General features: G+C 47.1%; 1 protein-coding gene across 1 annotated transcript in view; it reads left to right on the forward strand.

The window, feature by feature from the left end:
- LOC148318661 (cadherin-12-like) overlaps window positions 1–16,090 on the forward strand; it is a 71,303-nt gene extending 55,213 nt beyond the window's left edge. The window contains exons 7-12 of the mRNA XM_088282952.1: window positions 357–610; window positions 4,778–4,914; window positions 9,369–9,490; window positions 10,914–11,031; window positions 12,622–12,873; window positions 15,322–16,090. Of these exons, the coding sequence (XP_088139078.1) occupies window positions 357–610; window positions 4,778–4,914; window positions 9,369–9,490; window positions 10,914–11,031; window positions 12,622–12,873; window positions 15,322–15,827 (1,389 nt within the window). The 3' untranslated portion in view covers window positions 15,828–16,090. The remainder of the gene's footprint in view (window positions 1–356; window positions 611–4,777; window positions 4,915–9,368; window positions 9,491–10,913; window positions 11,032–12,621; window positions 12,874–15,321) is intronic.
- Window positions 16,091–17,825: the final 1,735 nt, after the last annotated feature.

Genomic DNA, 17,825 nt, shown 5'->3' on the forward strand with positions numbered 1-17,825 from the left:
CTCGTCAATCCATTTCAAGTTTGGCGGCAATTGGTTCGATCCCCGAGGAGGAATTTGTTGCCTGGAAACGGCAGAAATAACAGTAGCCTAGTGCCTTCAAGGCGCGAATGTTTTCTCGCTCTCCAGGAAGCGCTATTATTGTTATTATTACCTGGATGGGCCTGCTGATCTCTTTTTTTTTCCGTGGGTGCGGGGCTCAGAAACGGTTGGCAAGCACCAATATGGACCACCCATCCCTGCACTGACTTCCAAAAACAACCGTTATAAAATGGATGTTCGGGGTAATGGCTGGAAATGACAAATAACCGTCAGCGCCGGTGATTGTGACTTTTCTTCCTTTTCTTTTTGTCCTCCAGCCGCTGGACTATGAGAGCAAGAAGGCTTACACCTTCAAGGTGGACGCGTCCAACGCTCATCTGGATCCCCGATTCCAGACCTTCGGGGCCTTCAAAGACACGGCCACGGTGAAGATTAACGTGCTGGATGTGGACGAGCCCCCGGTGTTCAATAAGCCCGCCTACGTGATGGATGTGTACGAGGACACGCCGGCGGGCACCATCATCGGAGCGGTGACGGCGCAGGACTTGGATGCCGGCAGCAGTCCAGTCAGGTGAAGTTCAACTCGGAGGAAAACTTCTTTCTGGGACGCCCGCTCGTCCGCGTCCGTCGATCGTGGCAAAAAATATATTGCCAATGTTCAACGGCATGGTTGTCATGGTTACAAATGAGCACAAGCCACTGCGGGGAAGAATTTGCAGCTTTAAAATGATTAAAGAAAATCATTATTATTATTTAAAAATGTATTTTCTCGATGAATCGGATTAAACATGTTTACGTTTTCCATCCCTTTATTCCAAAGCAGGACATTATTTCCAATTAACGGTGTGGAAAAAAATGCACAAACAATATTTGCGATTCACTTTCTGGTTTGGTTTGTAACACGTCAGCAACTGGGCCAAAAATTTGATTTCCAAAGTTCAAGTGAATATTTTATTTCGTCTTCTTTAGGTATTGGCAAACTTTTTTTGTGCCCGAGGAAGCTGATTTATTTATTTTTTTATTGTCCTAAGACGTCTTGGCGAATAAGAGCCCATCCAAACAATAGACATTGACAAACAAGGAGAAAATGTCACTCCATTATTTGCAATTAGCAGCGTAAATGTAATTATGAGAACAAACAAAGCGCTTTGGTCCTCCTAATGAAGTGCTCTTTAAAAGACGCTGATTGGCGGCCGCTCCCTATTGGACGGCGTTTCCCGACAAGAGTGTCCCGACGTTCTCTTTGATTGAAGCGTTTTCATCTGCTGGTCGATGTCCGCGCTCCTTGTTCATCAAGGCCGCCGCCGCCGCCGCCGCCGCAGACTTCCAAGCCAGCGCACGACTTGTCATCAAGCGCGAGAACAATCAATCAATCAATGATGGCTCAACATGGCAATCACGTTGGCGTCGTCGCTTTGTTGTCTCGACCTTGTGAGGATGACGACCTCACGAAAGGTGGGCGGTGGCTTCCGTTGGTCGAATTACGTTTTCACAAGAAGGACTCAAAAGCAAATTTCATGTCTTGCTTCCGAAATCCTGCAGAATTAGGCCCAGTATTTTTTTCCGTTCACGAGACGCAATTCGGGAAAAATCGGGAAGATTTTCAAAGAATCTTGGAACGTGATTCTTGCCCCCCCCCCAAAGAAAATCGAAATAATTGTTAAAATTGAAAAATAAACATTGAAAATATCACAAAAGAAAAAAAGTTGACCTGAGAATTTTTGCAGCGATCAACTGGAGCTTGTGCCAAGTCCACATTCGCACGAAGCCCTTTGGGAACGACGACCCTTCCAAATCTTTTCGTGTTCTCTCTCCGACTAAAAATCAATTTGCTCTCTTTCTTCCCGCAGTATCTTCAAATCTCAGCTGAGCGCTTGGAGTAAAAAAAACAAAACAAAAAAGGCAAGAAACGGGTGCCAGGTCAAATCCACAAGGACAAAATATCGGCAAAACATCACAGTCTCGTTGTCCTGGCCTTGATTTAAGCCCAGCTGATTTTTCTCGCTCTGGAGTCCGCCTGACGACGACAAAGCTGACACCTCTTGCCCGCGCCATCACGTCGTCGCAGCGGCGCAGCTTTTTCCCACATCAAAATAACTCTCGACCGCAAGTGGATGACACGGCGTGAGGGCAAAACGAGCACTGCAAAGAAAAACGCTGTCGCCTGGCGCGATAGCATCTTAATCGAAGTTCAAGCGTTGTGCTTTAGTGCTGCTCACTCGCCGGTAATTACGTTTAAACATCAGCGGCCCGTTATGGATGGGACAGCAAACGCTGGCGTAAACTCCGCACGCCCTCCCTCGCGCGTTCACGCCATCGCAACGGAAGCCGGCCACACGCGGCCCGCAACAATAGAGTCGTCTTAAAAATGCATGAGAAGCCTTTTTCGGGGTTCTTCAAATTTATGAACATGCTGAGACGAGATGCCCCCGTCGGACAAACGCATCTTGCGGTCCAGAGATGGTTTGGAATGAATATTTTACGATGCGAGGCTACAAAACAAAAGCACAGAGCTGATATTTGGTCAGTGAGAAAAAAAATAAAATAAAGTACAAGGTCTCTTGTTGGTAAAACTGCACTTTGTCTCCTGCATGTTAAATATTCATCTGTGACATGGCCGCCACTTTCGGCGGTGGAGTCCAAAAAAAAAAAAAGAAAAAACAATAGCGAGTTGCCGCCGCCGTGCATCGGCAAGCATGCTTTTAGGCCGCGGTGCAATTTAGCGGCGGTGCGTGCCGTTATCAGCGTCTGGGGGGACAAAAGACCTCATGAATGTTGGATGGCGCTCTGGTTTTAAGGAGCTTTTCTGCGTTAAAACGCAAAGACCTCGCTTGCTAGTTTGCGGTCGAAAAACTAGCGACCGTGCAGCGTGAACTTCAAGTTTGTTTTTTTTTGGGTTGTTTCCCCCTTGATTAACTTGAGTAGAGTGCGTGGCGTTTGCCGGCGCCGGTTAACACCCGTCAATAATAGCATTAAGTTTATGAGTCACGACCAGCGACGTCCAAGTTAGTTTGGCCAATTACGGGAAATTGCTTTGCACCAAAACCTGATCGGCATCGTGATCGGCGGTGGGTGGGCCCAAAAACGTGTTGAAAGTTTTCTACTTTCCAACCTGATGGCAAGAGTTAAAGGTTTCTCGACCTGGCAGTATTATGGCGCACCTCAGCAATTTATGACAAGTCAGAACCGTTGAAAAGGGGACACGTAAATAACGTTCGTCAAGAGTCCTCTGCCAAATTTGAAGCATCCGCAGCCTGTGTACAGTGAACCTCGTCAGTCGGCGGGGAATTCGCACCAGTAGTGACAACCCGCAAATATCGGACGACTCTGAAGGGTTACCGTTGCCTCTAGAGTGCCGCAATTCTTCGATGTGGACTTGACAATAATGAAGAAACTCGCTTAAATAAAAAAATAGATAATACATCACGCGCAAGTATCTTGGACCTTCGCGCAAAGTGGTTGCGCCTGGAAAACGCCGTTCTGTTCCACCACAATTCAAAAAGCTGGCCCTCAAAGAAAGAACAGGCCTAAATCAAAGGCAAACAAAATGGACGCCAACCAAAAGTTGTCAAACATTTAGCCAAAAGTGCTTCTGTCATCATCTTCTCATCTTGTGAACATGAGCCAGAACGCCTCCGCCTCCTCCCGGCGTGCCTCCGTCCATCCACTCCGACTCTCAGCGGGGAAAGACGAGAAGAAAAAAGTATTGATGAATATAAATGAGAGGATCAAGTAACTCGCCATCAGAAGAAGAAAAGTTGGGACGGTGGCATGGTGAGGCGCTCCTTAAAAAGTCCAGTCCGGATTCTCAAGAGAACTAACAAATGGAGTCGTGCATTTGCGAGGCCAGAAAAGCCCTCGGACCGTGGTCCCCCCCGTGTCGTGATTGCACTGCAGAAGTACAACACGAGTGGGCTCTGATCAATATTTAACTACTTTCTGACATTGCTGAGTTTGTTGAGCTCCACATTGTGAAGTCCGTCCGCAAAATTCGAGCGTGATCGACGGATGGCTCCAACCTTACTGGATTCAACTTGAACGAAACCAAAGTGAGTTTTCAAATAAATAAGGCGGCAGAATCACTCGCTTTGATCCAAATATCCATCAGGACAATCACCCTTCTGTTTATTTGGCAACACTGCCCCCGCAGTTTCTCGTTGGTACTGCGTCACGCGGTCCAAGTGTGAACTGAAAGCTGCGTGGCTATTTCACACTTTTTCTTTCTTTCGTTTTTTTTTTTTTTTTTTTTGCTGTGAAAATGAAATCAAGCAGCAAAATGCAAGCGTAAATCCATTTCTTAACATTTTGGTTTCATGACACACACACGAATACGAGCAGCTGTGATTTGGGGTTGCACTTGAGACAACGATAACTGCTATTTCCTGCTGACGGACAACGCCATCATTATGTATCAAGAAGCTTTTAGCAGCCGGCGCTGAAGATATTTTCTGACTATGTCGCTGATTGGCCGAGAGATTGACGGCCTCTGAATGGAGTTGCCCAAAAAAAAAAAAAAACCACAGTCATTCATTTCAGGTGGCGGCGCAAATGGTTTGCTCAGCACGTTGCCCATTACCAGATTGGAATTTCGACACCGTCCTCAGCACGTTGGCTGGAAATGAGCATTCCCGATGAGTCATCAACACTTTGACAACATGATTATGGCCCGAACCCGCGGCGGGGGGGGGGCAGGCGGGCCATCGGCGACAAAAATAACAAACTTGACTTTGTCTCGCAGGTACTCCATCGACTGGAGGAGCGACCTGGACAGCTACTTCGACATCGACCCGGCGGAGGGAACCATCTCCACCAATGAGATGCTAGACAGGGAGAGCGTGGCCTGGCACAACATCTCCATCGTGGCCACCAAGCTGAGTGAGTCGCGAAACACCACGCAAATAGTTGTTGATTTATTTTTGGCCACTTGGGGTCGCCGTCCTCACGTTCTTCTGAGTAGGATTTGTGACGTTGAATGCGTGTCATTAAGTGGCAGAATTTGCTGGTGTTGAAAACAATCTGTACTTTCTCCTTACGTTGTCCAAATATGCTTGCTACTCTTTTTTTTTTTCACCCCCTCCAAATGACGACATGACGTTTAAAACAGAATAAATAGAGAGAGGATTGAAGTATTGTCATCTTATAGAGCGTAAAAAAAAAAATGATCAAGGACAGCTGCGTCACGGCGGAATGTTAAGCAAGGCGCATTAACGACGACCGTAATAGGTTTGAAAACGCAAAGTTGAACTTTTCGCCCCCGGCAACAAGATTGCGGCCATTGAACACTTTTTTTTACGACCGTCAATATTCAATTGCGTTTTTTACGCCGAGCTTTACGGGGCGCGATAAAGCACGCTGGCGTCTCCCGGGGCTCGCTCGACTTCACCGTTTTCATTTTTTAACGGCGTTTTCAAATAAAAACGTGAGCCTCGGCGACTTTTACGGCCGATTAATGGCGGGCAGAGCTGCGGCTTTAAGACACGCCATCAAGCTAATTATCTCCCCTCGCCCCGTTCTCAATGAAAGGAAGCACGGCAAATTTCCGGATAAATAAGCAAATCCATCGTCATCAAGTCATCACTCCTGCTCAGAAGCGTCAAAGTGATTATCTGCCGAGGCGAGCCGGCGCTCAATCAAAATTACCCACGCTGGATATTCATTAGGGCTCGCAGTCAAACTCGCCGCTGTCGTCATCTCCGTCACCTTGGAAACGGATCCGATCAAGGTCACGGCGGCGGCGCGCCAGTCATGCTTGGGAAGTGCGCGGCGGCGGGCTCCTTATGTCGACCAATCAGCTCACTCCAGACACTCGTGGCGTGTCCAGGTGTGCCCGGTTGTCTCATTTTTTGGAAGGAAGAAAACAAATGTGGACAAATGTTGTCGAGTTGACATGAGCTAGCAGGCTAGCTTCTGAAAATCAGAACAAAAAATTTTTTTTAGGGGTGCAGCTCCGCTTTGTCATTTTTATTTCTTTCTGCATGACAAAACCACAATTTTCCGTTTGACGTTCCAAACACACAAAAAAAAAGTTTGTCAACATAATCATCCCGCCAGTGAACGGTATTTTCCTTTCCGCATGGTCCTCGGTCACCTGCTCCTCGCCGGCGCTTCTTATCTCGCTTCCGCACGGCGTCCGGTGATGTTGCTCAAGAGCAGCAATGACACGCGGTCAGGCTGCTCGGGAAAAATAACGGCCGCACGCTTTCCTGTCCGGGCCGCGATAGACGCGTCTCGTCCGACTTGAAAGGAGAAATTGCGCTCTTGACCTTGAACGAGATTCGGCAGGCGCTCGAACTCGGCGCTCTCGGATGCTCGTTTTTGGGCCGCCACGTCCGGCACCGGCCCGTCATCCCGTGAGCGGCGTTGTCACTCGTTTCAAGTCGACCCCGGCACAAATGATGCTCCCTGCGACGAGACGAGACGTGCGAGCGAGGCCGACAGCCGTGTCGGAATTGCTGTTTTATATCCGCCAGAAAATACGGTTTGGCTCAGCTCTTAAACTTTGTCGCAGTTCCATTCCAGAAGGTTCCCAGATAAGTAATCGTACTTTTGAGGCAGAGTGATACATTTCGGTTCACTTGTGTGCAGAGATTTGGCATGGCAAAAACATAAATCACAAAATGCTTCCACTTATCATTGGTAGCTCATTTACTGCCATTGACGGCTAAAGACGTTTTTTTTGTTTTTTTTAACTCTGCTGGTAGTGAATGAGTTTAAAGCAAACGCTGATCCCAAAACAGTTTCTTAGCATCTCAAACTCTTTTTACGCATGCAGCAAAGACTCTCCTCAACTTCCACTAACAACCCAGGCTAAACTTTGTTCCTCCCCAAAGTGTTGCATAAAACTCAGATGCATTACTTCAATGTTCTTCCTTGATACTCGTTACTGGACTGGGCAGCCGCAAAAACTGAAATAGCAGACCCGGGTTCATTCTGAATTGAACCCGACTGGACCACTTGGTGGAAACGTGACTGTGGTGAGTTCACGGCTCTTTGGCCCTTCACAACGAGATTTTCTGTCAAAACTCTTTTTTTGAATCGTTCCTCCATTATTTGCTCTAAAACTCCGACGAATGTACAGCTGCGCTCGCGTCACTGCAATAAAAGTAGCGCTTTGCTGCCATCTTGTGGCATTTTGATGCCAATGCGTTAAGTGAGTTGAAGAACTTCATTTGACAAAAGTAGTGCTTTGTCTCCATCTTGTGGCTTTGTCTTGTATTAATGAAGTGAGTTGAGGACCTGCATGCAGACAAAATGAGTGCTTTACCGCCCACCGTGTGGCGGCACGTCTCGGCAATCGTAAGGCTCGTTAGCGGGATGTCGATTATATTTTTGTTGTGCTGTGAGATTTATTTTTTTTTTCCAATGCTGGCTCACTAAAGGTTGCGAATGCCTTGTTAAGCCGACATTTGCACACAGCGGGATGCTTATTTTGTAAACGGAGGTCCTTCATTAAAGATTACATGTAAAGACGTTGCCCAAATCACTCCATGAAGTCATCAGGAAGCATCTCGGATTGCTCGCTAATAGAACCGTCCATCATCTCGCCTTTTTTTGTTTGGCTTCTCTTACCCCGACTGAAGTGAAACGACGACAGCAGCGCCGGCTCTCTCCCGGGAGATTTGCTGTGCCTGCCGCCGCAGTCATGCAGCAAAATGAGAGCGCCATCTGCAGCTCTCCAGAGACGCGGCGCCCCGGAGACCCGAGGTGACGGTAACGCGCGTTCTCCTGGCTGCTCGCATGCCGGCGTCCTTACCGGGCCGGCGAGCAACAACAATGGTCGAATCGTCGCTCGGAGGCAACGAGGAAGCTCGTTGGAGCTGCTCCTTACCATCCGACTTGCAATTCTGTCTTTTATGGCTGGCAAATTTTCCAGCGACGTGGTTGACTGAGGCGTTGTCAAATTCCTCGCTATATTCTCTTGCAGTGTTTATGTTGGATGCTCATCTGATATTTTTGTTTTGTTTTAATTAAGTTTCTATGTTTCAGGCCTGCTGCGAACAGCAAGAAAATGTCAGTAATTGAGGCCCGACTCAAAAATGTTCAAAATGGCCACAAAAATGCCACTTAGACGAGGCTACGGCACGGCGAACACGGCTTGTTATCATTAGCATGGCGTGGGAAAAAACAAATTGAAAGGCAAGCACCGACATTCCAACTTGAAATCATGGAACCAAGAGCCATAAGTTGTAACCATTTGTCCACTGCGTAAATGCACAGTCGGTGTGACTCCAAGTCAACATTATCTGACGTCTGGAGAAACGGTTTGAGGAGCTTTGTATTAAAGCAAGTTAAATCTCAAAGTGATAAACAATAGAAACGCTTCACCGGCTTCAGAGGAATTCTAATTCATAAAAACAACTAGAGCATGTGTTATGAGGCTCAGGAGGACACCAAAAAGGCGGCCTTGTGGTACAGTGGCGCCACCTTGTGGTCTAAATGCGCCAGTCAGGTGTCCAAGCTTTGTACTACAGTTCTAAAAATCATTTTTTTTTAAAAAAAAGATTTGAAGTTCTCCAAAGTATTCAGGATCTCGCAAATCCCGCGTGGCTCCTGGCACTGCGAGATTGCTTTTGACGTCAAGGTCAGAGGCGGGTTACTCGCTGAGCTCAGGACTTGCATGTCAAATCCCCCCGAGACGACTCCACGAGATCCCCGAGTCGCAATCCTGCCGCCTCGCCATCCCCGACCTAAGTAAGCGGAGAAAAGCCTATTCCCACATCAAATCCACAAAGTTTACCTTTCTGCGGCTCTCGTATCAAAAGAACATTTCCCCCTTCCGCACTGATGAAATGCTGCCGACGTCTTTCGGGGTGGGGGGTGGGGGGGGGGCTCTCCTGCTTCCATTTGAGTCACGTGGACATTTGCTATGTTTGCCAGCAGGAAGATTTCACAATAATTGTCTCCATCAAATTCTGCACTTGATATATTTTCAATATGTATTCTTAGTTTGTTTCATTACATCATTTATTTTGGGGTAAAAATCTCAAATCACATAGATGCATGTCATGCATCTATATATATATTTTTTTTTCAACAAGCGCAATAGCCACAAACTTAAAATGTTATGAATTGAGAAACTACAATGTGACGTTATACAGCTCAAAAGTGAAAGTGCTCACATATGTTATTGTAGTTAACAAAATAACAAACTAAAATCGAAAAAACATTCCCTTAACAAAATCAAATAAAATGTTTTGTTTTTTTAAATAAAGCCAGGCTGCATTTCCCACGGTGTCCACACGATGTCACTGCCACCCTCTTTGTTGCATTCACTTCCTCCTCTCACATCCAAATTCTGCACCTTGACGCTGTTGTCTTTCCCCGTGCAGACAGTCCGGTTCTGACCAGCCGGGTGGCCGTCTCCATCCACGTGTTGGACATCAATGAGTTCCCGCCTGAACTGGCCAGTCCTTACGAGAGCTTTGTGTGTGAAAACGCTAAGGTGGGGCAGGTAGGTGGCAAACTTCCCAATTTCTCCACATGACATTGAACGCAACACGTCATCCAAACGAAGCCTGTTTCGAAGTGATGACACGTTGCTCCTAAACTAAAGTCGCCAGAGTGAATTTATGAATCCTCCAAGGACGGAATATTTCACGGAAAGCGAAAGTCACGAAACGTACGCATCTCGCAGCACTTATGGCGTGATCTAATTCAGACTGAGCTCATCTGAACGTGCGCGTAAATAAGAATTGTAAAGCCGCGACGCCTGCAAACGATCATTAGCTCGCATCTCCTTGTGCGGGCGTCGGGCGTCGGGCGTCGGGCGTCGGGCGTCGTCCATCACAAGTTCGACCGCATCGAGGAGGTTCGTGCACTCATCAGGAGACGCGACGCGCTTCACGGCACGGAGACTTTTTTTCTTCGGGGATTCTCGCTGACGTGCAAAAATGTTTTCAAATTGAGAAATGATGGATTGGAAGTTGTCAGTCGGAGCTACGAGGAAATTATTGACGGCGCGCAGCTCAGGAAGGACGATCGTGTCAGATGTTCAATTAAAGTGCAAAGACATATCGACGCGTTTAATCAAGTGGCATCGCAGCGAAGTCATCAAGTCGAGAATCATTTCACATGAACATCTTCTGGCCTGCTATGTTGGTCGTCCGTTTTTCTGTAGATGGACTAAAAACAACTTTAGGTCTTGACAAAAGACAACTTTACTTAAACGGTCACTTAGCATTTAATGTAAAAAAAACCCGATATGTTCAGAAGTCTTAACCAACACAGAAATATTTTGGAATAAGTGACGTGCCTTGCAAAATGATAAAACTACAATGTTGAGAGTTGGAAATTTGAAAAGTTGAGTGCATGTGGTCAACTTGTTTTTCATTTGATTGTTTCATGTTTATCGCCAAGAAAATTTGGCAGAACAAAATGCTGCAGTCAAGACTTTTTGTGTTCGTGCAAGTTCGTTTTTACTTGAGAACAAATTTGGCCCGCCGCCACCGAAGAAATGGAACGGTCCTCAAGCAAGTGGCCCCCGTGCTCGACGGATGCTAAACTGCAACAACAACGACAAAAAAAATGCCATCAAGCCCCAAAATGGAGCAAACTCCTCTCAATTTCCTTCCAACTCCGATTGAATCATCCCGAGCGTGCTGCATCATACCGAAAGCTGCTTCCCGATATTTTATTGGCGCAACGGGAGGCGGCAGAATCAGCGACTGCGTCGAAAGGTTTATGACGACACAACCTGAGCGGGCAAACATCGTGCTGTGGCAGTCCGAGCGGTGATGGATGCGAGCTTGCAAATTTGGGCTGCTTCCACTTGAGCGAGGTCGACACAGGAACAGCTCAATCGTGTGTGTGCGCGCGCGCGTGTGTGTGCGGCAACACGGCGTTTGAATCTGTTTTGTTTGTCATACGAAAAAAAGGTGATTCAACTATTCAGCGCGAAGGATGAAGATGTGCCCAACGCTGGACAGCAATTCTCCTTCAAAGCAACAAAAGACGAGCTAAGGAACAAGAACTTCACCATCAGAGACTTTGGAAGTGAGTCTTTCATTTTGATGAACTTTTTACACCGTGCATCAAAAGCGACAAATATGGCGAGAATATTTGTCGCCATGACTCAAGGTAAAAGTATGAAGTGAGGTTTCCCAGGGTCAATTACTTTCTTTTTTTTGTTTGTTTTTTTCTGACAGACTGACTAATACTCGAAACGTCCTGAAGAGGGCGCAATCCAATAAGCTAACTGAAATGACATTTTGGGTTTATAAAATGAATGCTGATTATAGCAAAAGAAAATGTTCCTCGTTTTCATCTTTGTCAATTAATATCTTGCATGAGCTGTCAGGTTTGATTTTAAATGCGTTTATTTCGGTATTGATAACGAAAGAAAGTCAGACAGTTGTTATTTTTTTTATTTCATCACAAACTACTTAGTTACATTTTTTGTTGTCTTGCACAGCACCAATATTTCATAGATTTAAAAAAAACTAAAACATTCTCTCAAAACTACTTGAAACTCACAGAAAATAATCAACAAAAATCAAAATGAAGCAAGAACAATCATGAAAAATCTTCCGAGCTTCACAAAAAAAGAAAACGATTCTTTCTTTGACATCTTGCTGCAGCAGAATTTCTTTAAATGCGACTCGTCTCACCAAATTATTTTTTTTTGTAGCGATAGCGACCGCTAACGCCCCCGTAATGATGTCAAACGGTTCAGCGCTAAAAATATCTCAAAGGTGCTCGGTCGGGCCGGCGTGGAGGGCTTGAACGGCCGAGGTCTTTGAAGTGCAAAAGTGGGACATGTCAGGATGAGGTCTGCCGGAGGGAAGCCGAGGCGTTCGCCGTTCCGTGACGAGGCCGCATCCGAACGCTTCGGCTCACTTTTTACCTTTTAGAACCTCCGTCCTCCCTTTCGGGCGGCCCTGGAAGCACTTTGTGCCGTCTGAGACGTGATGGGCTGGGACAGGAAGTAAACATCGGCGGCGCCACCAGCGGGTTCATCGTGAGCTGCACGGAGCGAGAAAGCGAAAATGCTGCAAGGTGCGCTCAAACGCCCGACCTCCTGTCAAGAGGAAGTGGCGGCCTTGTTGCGAAGAACAAAGCGGCCGTGACGGCGGGTCAGGCGCTCCGGCTCGAGCCGACACAACCGGGCCGCTTCCATCTGACACGTTTGCTCGCCGTTACGCGCCGCGTCAACCTCCATCGCCTTCACGCGTCGTCACCTCGTGTTCATTTTCCTCATTGCCTGTCATCACCGTTATGTTTTTTTTTTTTTCTGGACTGAGCTTAAAACTTGACTCATTTTTCGCCATAAAACATGAAACTCTGAAAATTAAACTGCACAGCTGGGCAGGCAGTTCGTCCCGGACCGGCCTGACGCCCGTTTTTTTTTTAATAATGCCGTAGGGTCAAGGCCGGATGGATACCGAGCTCGAGGCCGAAGGGCGGGGGACTGACCGGCCAAAAAGGGTCAAGTGCCCAGCTCTGCAAAATTGGAACAGTTTTCAAATCCAGCCACGATTTCCATTTAAAGTGGATTTTCTTGCAAATAGTTTTTGTGCCTCCCCATCCACATTTGAACAACTCTCAATAACGTAGCGCCCGCTCCAACCTTCTCCTCCCGTCCAGACAACACGGCCGGCATCGTGACCAAGCGCGGCGGCTTCCGACGGCGCTCGCAGGAGATCTACCACCTGCCCGTGGTGATCGAGGACAACGGTTACCCGTCCAAGAGCAGCACGGGGACGTTGACCATCCGAGTGTGCGGCTGCGCGGCGGACGGCTCGCTGCTGACGTGCAGCGCCGAGGCCATTTTCTTGCCCGTCGGCCTGAGCACGGGCGCGCTCATCGCCATCCTGCTGTGCATCGTCATCCTGCTGGGTCAGTACGCCGTCGGATGTTTTTCTGCGCCGCTCTCCAAATGCTTTCTCCTCTTAGCGCGATGCCAAAGTTGCTCATCCGTCTCCGACTGCTAGCTAACGTGCGGCAAAAGTGATATTTTGCAAATTTCCGTTTTTTTCAGCCCAAAATGGCGAAAAGCTGCACGAAAACAAGTCAAATATTGCTTTACCGCCACCTTGTGGCGAGTTAGTGCCGAGGAACGACATTGATATGAGTTGAGGAGCTTCATTTGGACCAAAAAAAGTGCTTTGCTGCCATCTGGTGGCACCAATCGGCAATTTTAAAGATGATTGGAGGGCAACAGTTACTTCCAGACTGTTGCTTGAATTTAAAAAGAAAAAAAAATGCCAGTAATAGCAAAAGAAAGCAATGCAAAAGTCCTCATGACAGCAGACGGCGCGCCGGTTTTGACCCAAACAAGCCGATAATGATATCATTCACACTTCTGCAATATCTTTTGGTGTTTTCAAACACTTTTGCGTTGTCAGACAAGAACATCTTGAAAAAGATTGCGTCCATGTGTGGTCCAGGCCTTTTCCAAGAGAGCCAGTTGCCACGGCAACCCGACAGCAACTCCCCCAACAAGCCCCAGATGAGCCCGTCCGCATCATTTCCCAAACAGTTCATCGGCGTTTACGCTGCTTGCGTTTCTGGACTCGATGACCCAGAACCAAAGTTCCCTGTATGCGTTCCCGCAAGGTCGTCGGGGGCACGACTTAATCCCGAGCTGTTAATGTCCAAACTCATTTGCATACGAGGGAGGGCGAGATAATGGGCAACTTTATGGCCATGTTTTGTGAAGCATGAACGTCGGATGGTCGTTGCTTGGTGGAAGTTAATGGAATTCAAGGACAAGCCTTCAAACTTGACTTTTATTTACTTTCCTCCGCGATGGCCACTGGATGTCACCAAAAATCCTGCGGCCAAAGTCTGCTTGATTTCGCCATTTGAAATTTTATCACGAGGACATCTGCTAAAAAAATGTCTCTGGACGTCATCCAGAAGAAGTAAGTCAGCCATTTTGGTTTGAACTGGCCATTTTGGGGTGAGACAAAAATGTGAAGGTTAGTCGTTAACGCCAAGTTGGGATTAATTCAAGAGGTCCCTGCATTTTTTGGGGACTATGGTTATACATAAAGTACATTAAAAATGTAAAGTTTTAGCATTCAAATATTAACCGTCAGTTCAAAACAGATCAATTATGTTCAGTGGAATCCATAAAAACACATTTTTTATGTTAAAACAATATTTTTGAAAAGTCTGTCTTTATTTCCTGTTTTAAATAAAACTTTATCCGACAACATAACTGTTAAAAATGCCCATTCACTAAATTATGCATTGGCAAAACCAGTTTTCATTTTTATGCGACGCAAGGCTGAATAATTTACTTTTCAAATCAAGCAGTCAGTAAAGTGACTTATTTTACAAGGTAACTATGGCAACACAGTCTCGGATTTCAACCCCACATACTAAACAGGGAAACTCAACTTTGAGTGGTGCGCTCATCCATGAACTCCTCCTCCTTGTTTTTAATCAGATGTTAAATCATCAACACGAGTGACGTGTGTCTCCCGTTCCCACGGAAACCAGATTCACACTGGATTCCGGAGCAGGATTAGTGGGGATGAGCGGCGAGGTCGAGCGATGAGCTAAATTAAGCAGATGAGCCGACTCTCATTTGCATTGTGAAGCCGCCGATAAAGTTTGAGCCTCCGAAATAAGTGATGGCATGTTGTTGCGTTCTGCCGAGCCGCCACAAGGGGGAGCTGACACACTACACCTCGCAAAAAAACGAAGGGAGGGCGAGGCAAGGCAGTGCGCGAGGAAGAGACCTACTTCGGGCTTTATTCTCTCCATTTATTTATTTTTATTGGGCTTGAATCTGCAGTTTCATCGTGTCTGTCTATACGTACATTTGTTGCAATAAATTAGGAACATTTAAAACACAATCCAGCGGAACACAACCTGACGCAAACGATCGCGAGCCTGCCGTGTTTGACCTCCAAATAATTCCGGGCAGTAGCCCACAGTGCTCGGTGTTATTTATATATTTGTTTTCCAAGCGCTCGGGGGCCGACAGAGAAGTGCAATTCCTAGTGAGGGTCAAACGTGCGCACGTGCAGGTTCAAGCGAGGTTGAACATGCGTGAAAGTCAAAGAGAATGTCAGATTTGTGCATGGCGACATCACCTGGAGCAATTTTTATTTATTTATTTATTTTTTACTCTTCCCTGCAAAAGTCAACAAACTCGTTTCAAGGGACCGCACGCATGATTGATAGCCAACAAATTCCATGTGGGCCCCTTTTGCACAATCAAGCGAAGCATAAAAAAAAAAAAACAAACAAACAAAAAAAAGCCATGCCTTTAAAAACGCGCACCTCAAATTCACGTTAATATTCTTTTCCGTGTTGCCCCTCCCCCTCCAGTCATCGTGGTCCTCTACGTGGGCTTAAAGCGTCAGAAGAAGAAGGAGACGCTGATGTCGTCCAAAGAGGACATCCGGGACAACGTGATCCACTACGACGACGAGGGCGGCGGCGAGGAGGACACGCATGCCTTCGACATGGGAACGCTACGCAACCCCAAAGTGGTCAAAGACAACCTGTTCCGCCGGGACGTCAAGCCGGAGGTCAAACGGGGTCCCAGGGCGCCCGCCTCGAAGGACAGCGCCGACATCCGGGCGTTCATCAACCAGCGGCTGAAGGAGCACGACGGCGACAACTCGGCGCCGCCGTACGACTCGCTCGCCACGTACGCCTACGAGGGCAACGGCTCGGTGGCCGAGTCGCTCAGCTCCATCGAATCGCTGGCCGTGGATGCCGAGGAGGACTACGATTACCTCAACGAGTGGGGACCCCGCTTTAAGACGCTGGCGGGATTATTTGGCGAGCAGGCGGAAGCCCGCTCGGACTCGACGAACACGGAGCATTGAGGCTACTCGCCGACTCCACAAGCGAACATGTGACCTTGTTTTGTTGGTGATGACGCCCTTGGCACGCTGGATGTTTTAGGACATCATCGAGTGTCTGGGGGGGGTCAGGTGTCACAGAAAATGGGAAAAGAAGATCTGACGAGTTCATTAGATTCTCGCCGCCGATATCAAACGTCAGCATAAAAGTCATGCAGTGTCAGGAAAAAGGTTGTCATGTTTATGGAAATGCATCATCGGATCGCTGTCAAGTCCATACGCCGGGAGGGGGGTGGGGCCAGGTCTGGTCCTCCAAAGTCCCTGTTGGGCCTGTTTTAGATGTCTCCCTCGTCAAACACACCTGGCTAAAAATGAACAATTAACATTTTCCGTCCCCTCAATGAAAACATCTAAATTGGGCCCAACTGGAACCGAGACTCCGGTCAGCCTGTCAGTGCTCGGACCGGACCCAACGCTACATCAAATGGGTCAAAGATGGAACTATGATCTGTGGTCTGATGAGACAAAGATCAAATTTGGTTCAAGTGGTGTCAAATGAGTGTTGACCAGTGCTTCTCAAATAGTGGGGGGGGGGGGGGGGGCGAGTGTGACCCTGGGGAACTTGTTTTTTTCCTGCCGTACTACATTAAAGTGTAATTGCACCTCCGCTCCAGTAGTTGGCAGTGGCGCTCTCCTTGCCTGTTGGGCGCTGCGAGTAGTAACGCTACGGTGTTGCGGTTTGTTTTGCAACCAAAATGCGGCGGAGAGTGAGTGGTGGTCGGGGGGCGGGAATTGTTTTCTTCTTGCTGGGGGGGGCATAACCGAAAAGGAGTTAAAAGACAAAGTGTGACTTCTCCAAAGTTGAACATGAATCAGTTGCCTTCTGTGTGGCGACGCTCTTTTGTGTGACGGTCGTCGGTGTCATTCCATGAACATGACAGAAAAATGACAACCTCTTCCCTGACATGCGGAGACTGGTATCTGACATCGCAAAGGTGACGCTGCAATTTAATCAACTTGACATTTTTCTTCCTGAGACTTTTTCATCTCCCGTCTTGACACCCGACCGTGTCCTCGAACGCCCGCTGGACACTTTTCCATCATTTTTTTTTCCCGGTTCTGTCTTTTCTGTTTTCATGATCGGTCCCACAATTGTAAAAAAAAAAAAAAAAAAATGAAGAGCGCATACAGTGACGTGATCCGATCTGTCCTTCAGTTTGAATGTTGTTGACGCGTATCCGTGGAGATGATGTCATTTCCGTGAACATCCTTAAAAGTGCCTCAATAGAAGATTTCACGCCACGCACGTCCGATGTTTTTTCAACGCGAGCAAAACGACCGACGACGTCACTTCAGTGGCCCCCCGTCAGGCCAAAGATGTTTTGAATGTTATTTATCCTTCTATTTATTTAATGGCTGATTTATTTGCTTGTGTATTTATCTATTTATCTTGCGGTCATACTATTTTTAATTTTTTTTTTTTTTGTGGGGGGGGGACACTTTTTGTAACAAAGGCCCGCGTGAAGAAAATGGATGTTGCTGTTTGGTGGGTCGTGTGAATAGAATTGTAAAAAAAAAAAAAAAAAGCCAGAGAGAGCGAGTGAGCAAGAAAGAGAGACTTTAGGGCTAAATCCTGCAGTTCTGTCATGTTCTCAACACATTTTTCTTAAATAAAACACATTTGAACAAAGTTTGGCATGGGGTGAAAGTTTCTTCAAACTTCTTTTCAATCTTTTTCAACAAGCGATTAACCTCCTTGGCACCTCCTCGCACCTCCCTCGTCATCCATCAGATAAACACAATGTTACGTTCTCCAGGTAATCCCCGCCATAAAACATTCAGCCGTATCTCACTTGAGAAATAAATCCTCCGCTGAGTGCCCGTGCCAAGACGAATCAACAATTAGCCCACTGAGGTTGCCGCTAATGGAGAAAAAGCAACGTGTGCGCTGTTGTCAGAGCGTCGCGTTTCCCTTTTGTGTGGTGAGCGCGAACAACAGAAATGGAAGTTCTGGCAGGAAGC

Source organism: Idiotropiscis lumnitzeri, chromosome 19 (genome assembly GCF_059441095.1).
Source record: "Idiotropiscis lumnitzeri isolate Australia: NSW breed Sydney's pygmy pipehorse chromosome 19, RoL_Ilum_1.0, whole genome shotgun sequence".
Classification (NCBI taxonomy): Eukaryota; Metazoa; Chordata; class Actinopteri; order Syngnathiformes; family Syngnathidae; genus Idiotropiscis; species Idiotropiscis lumnitzeri.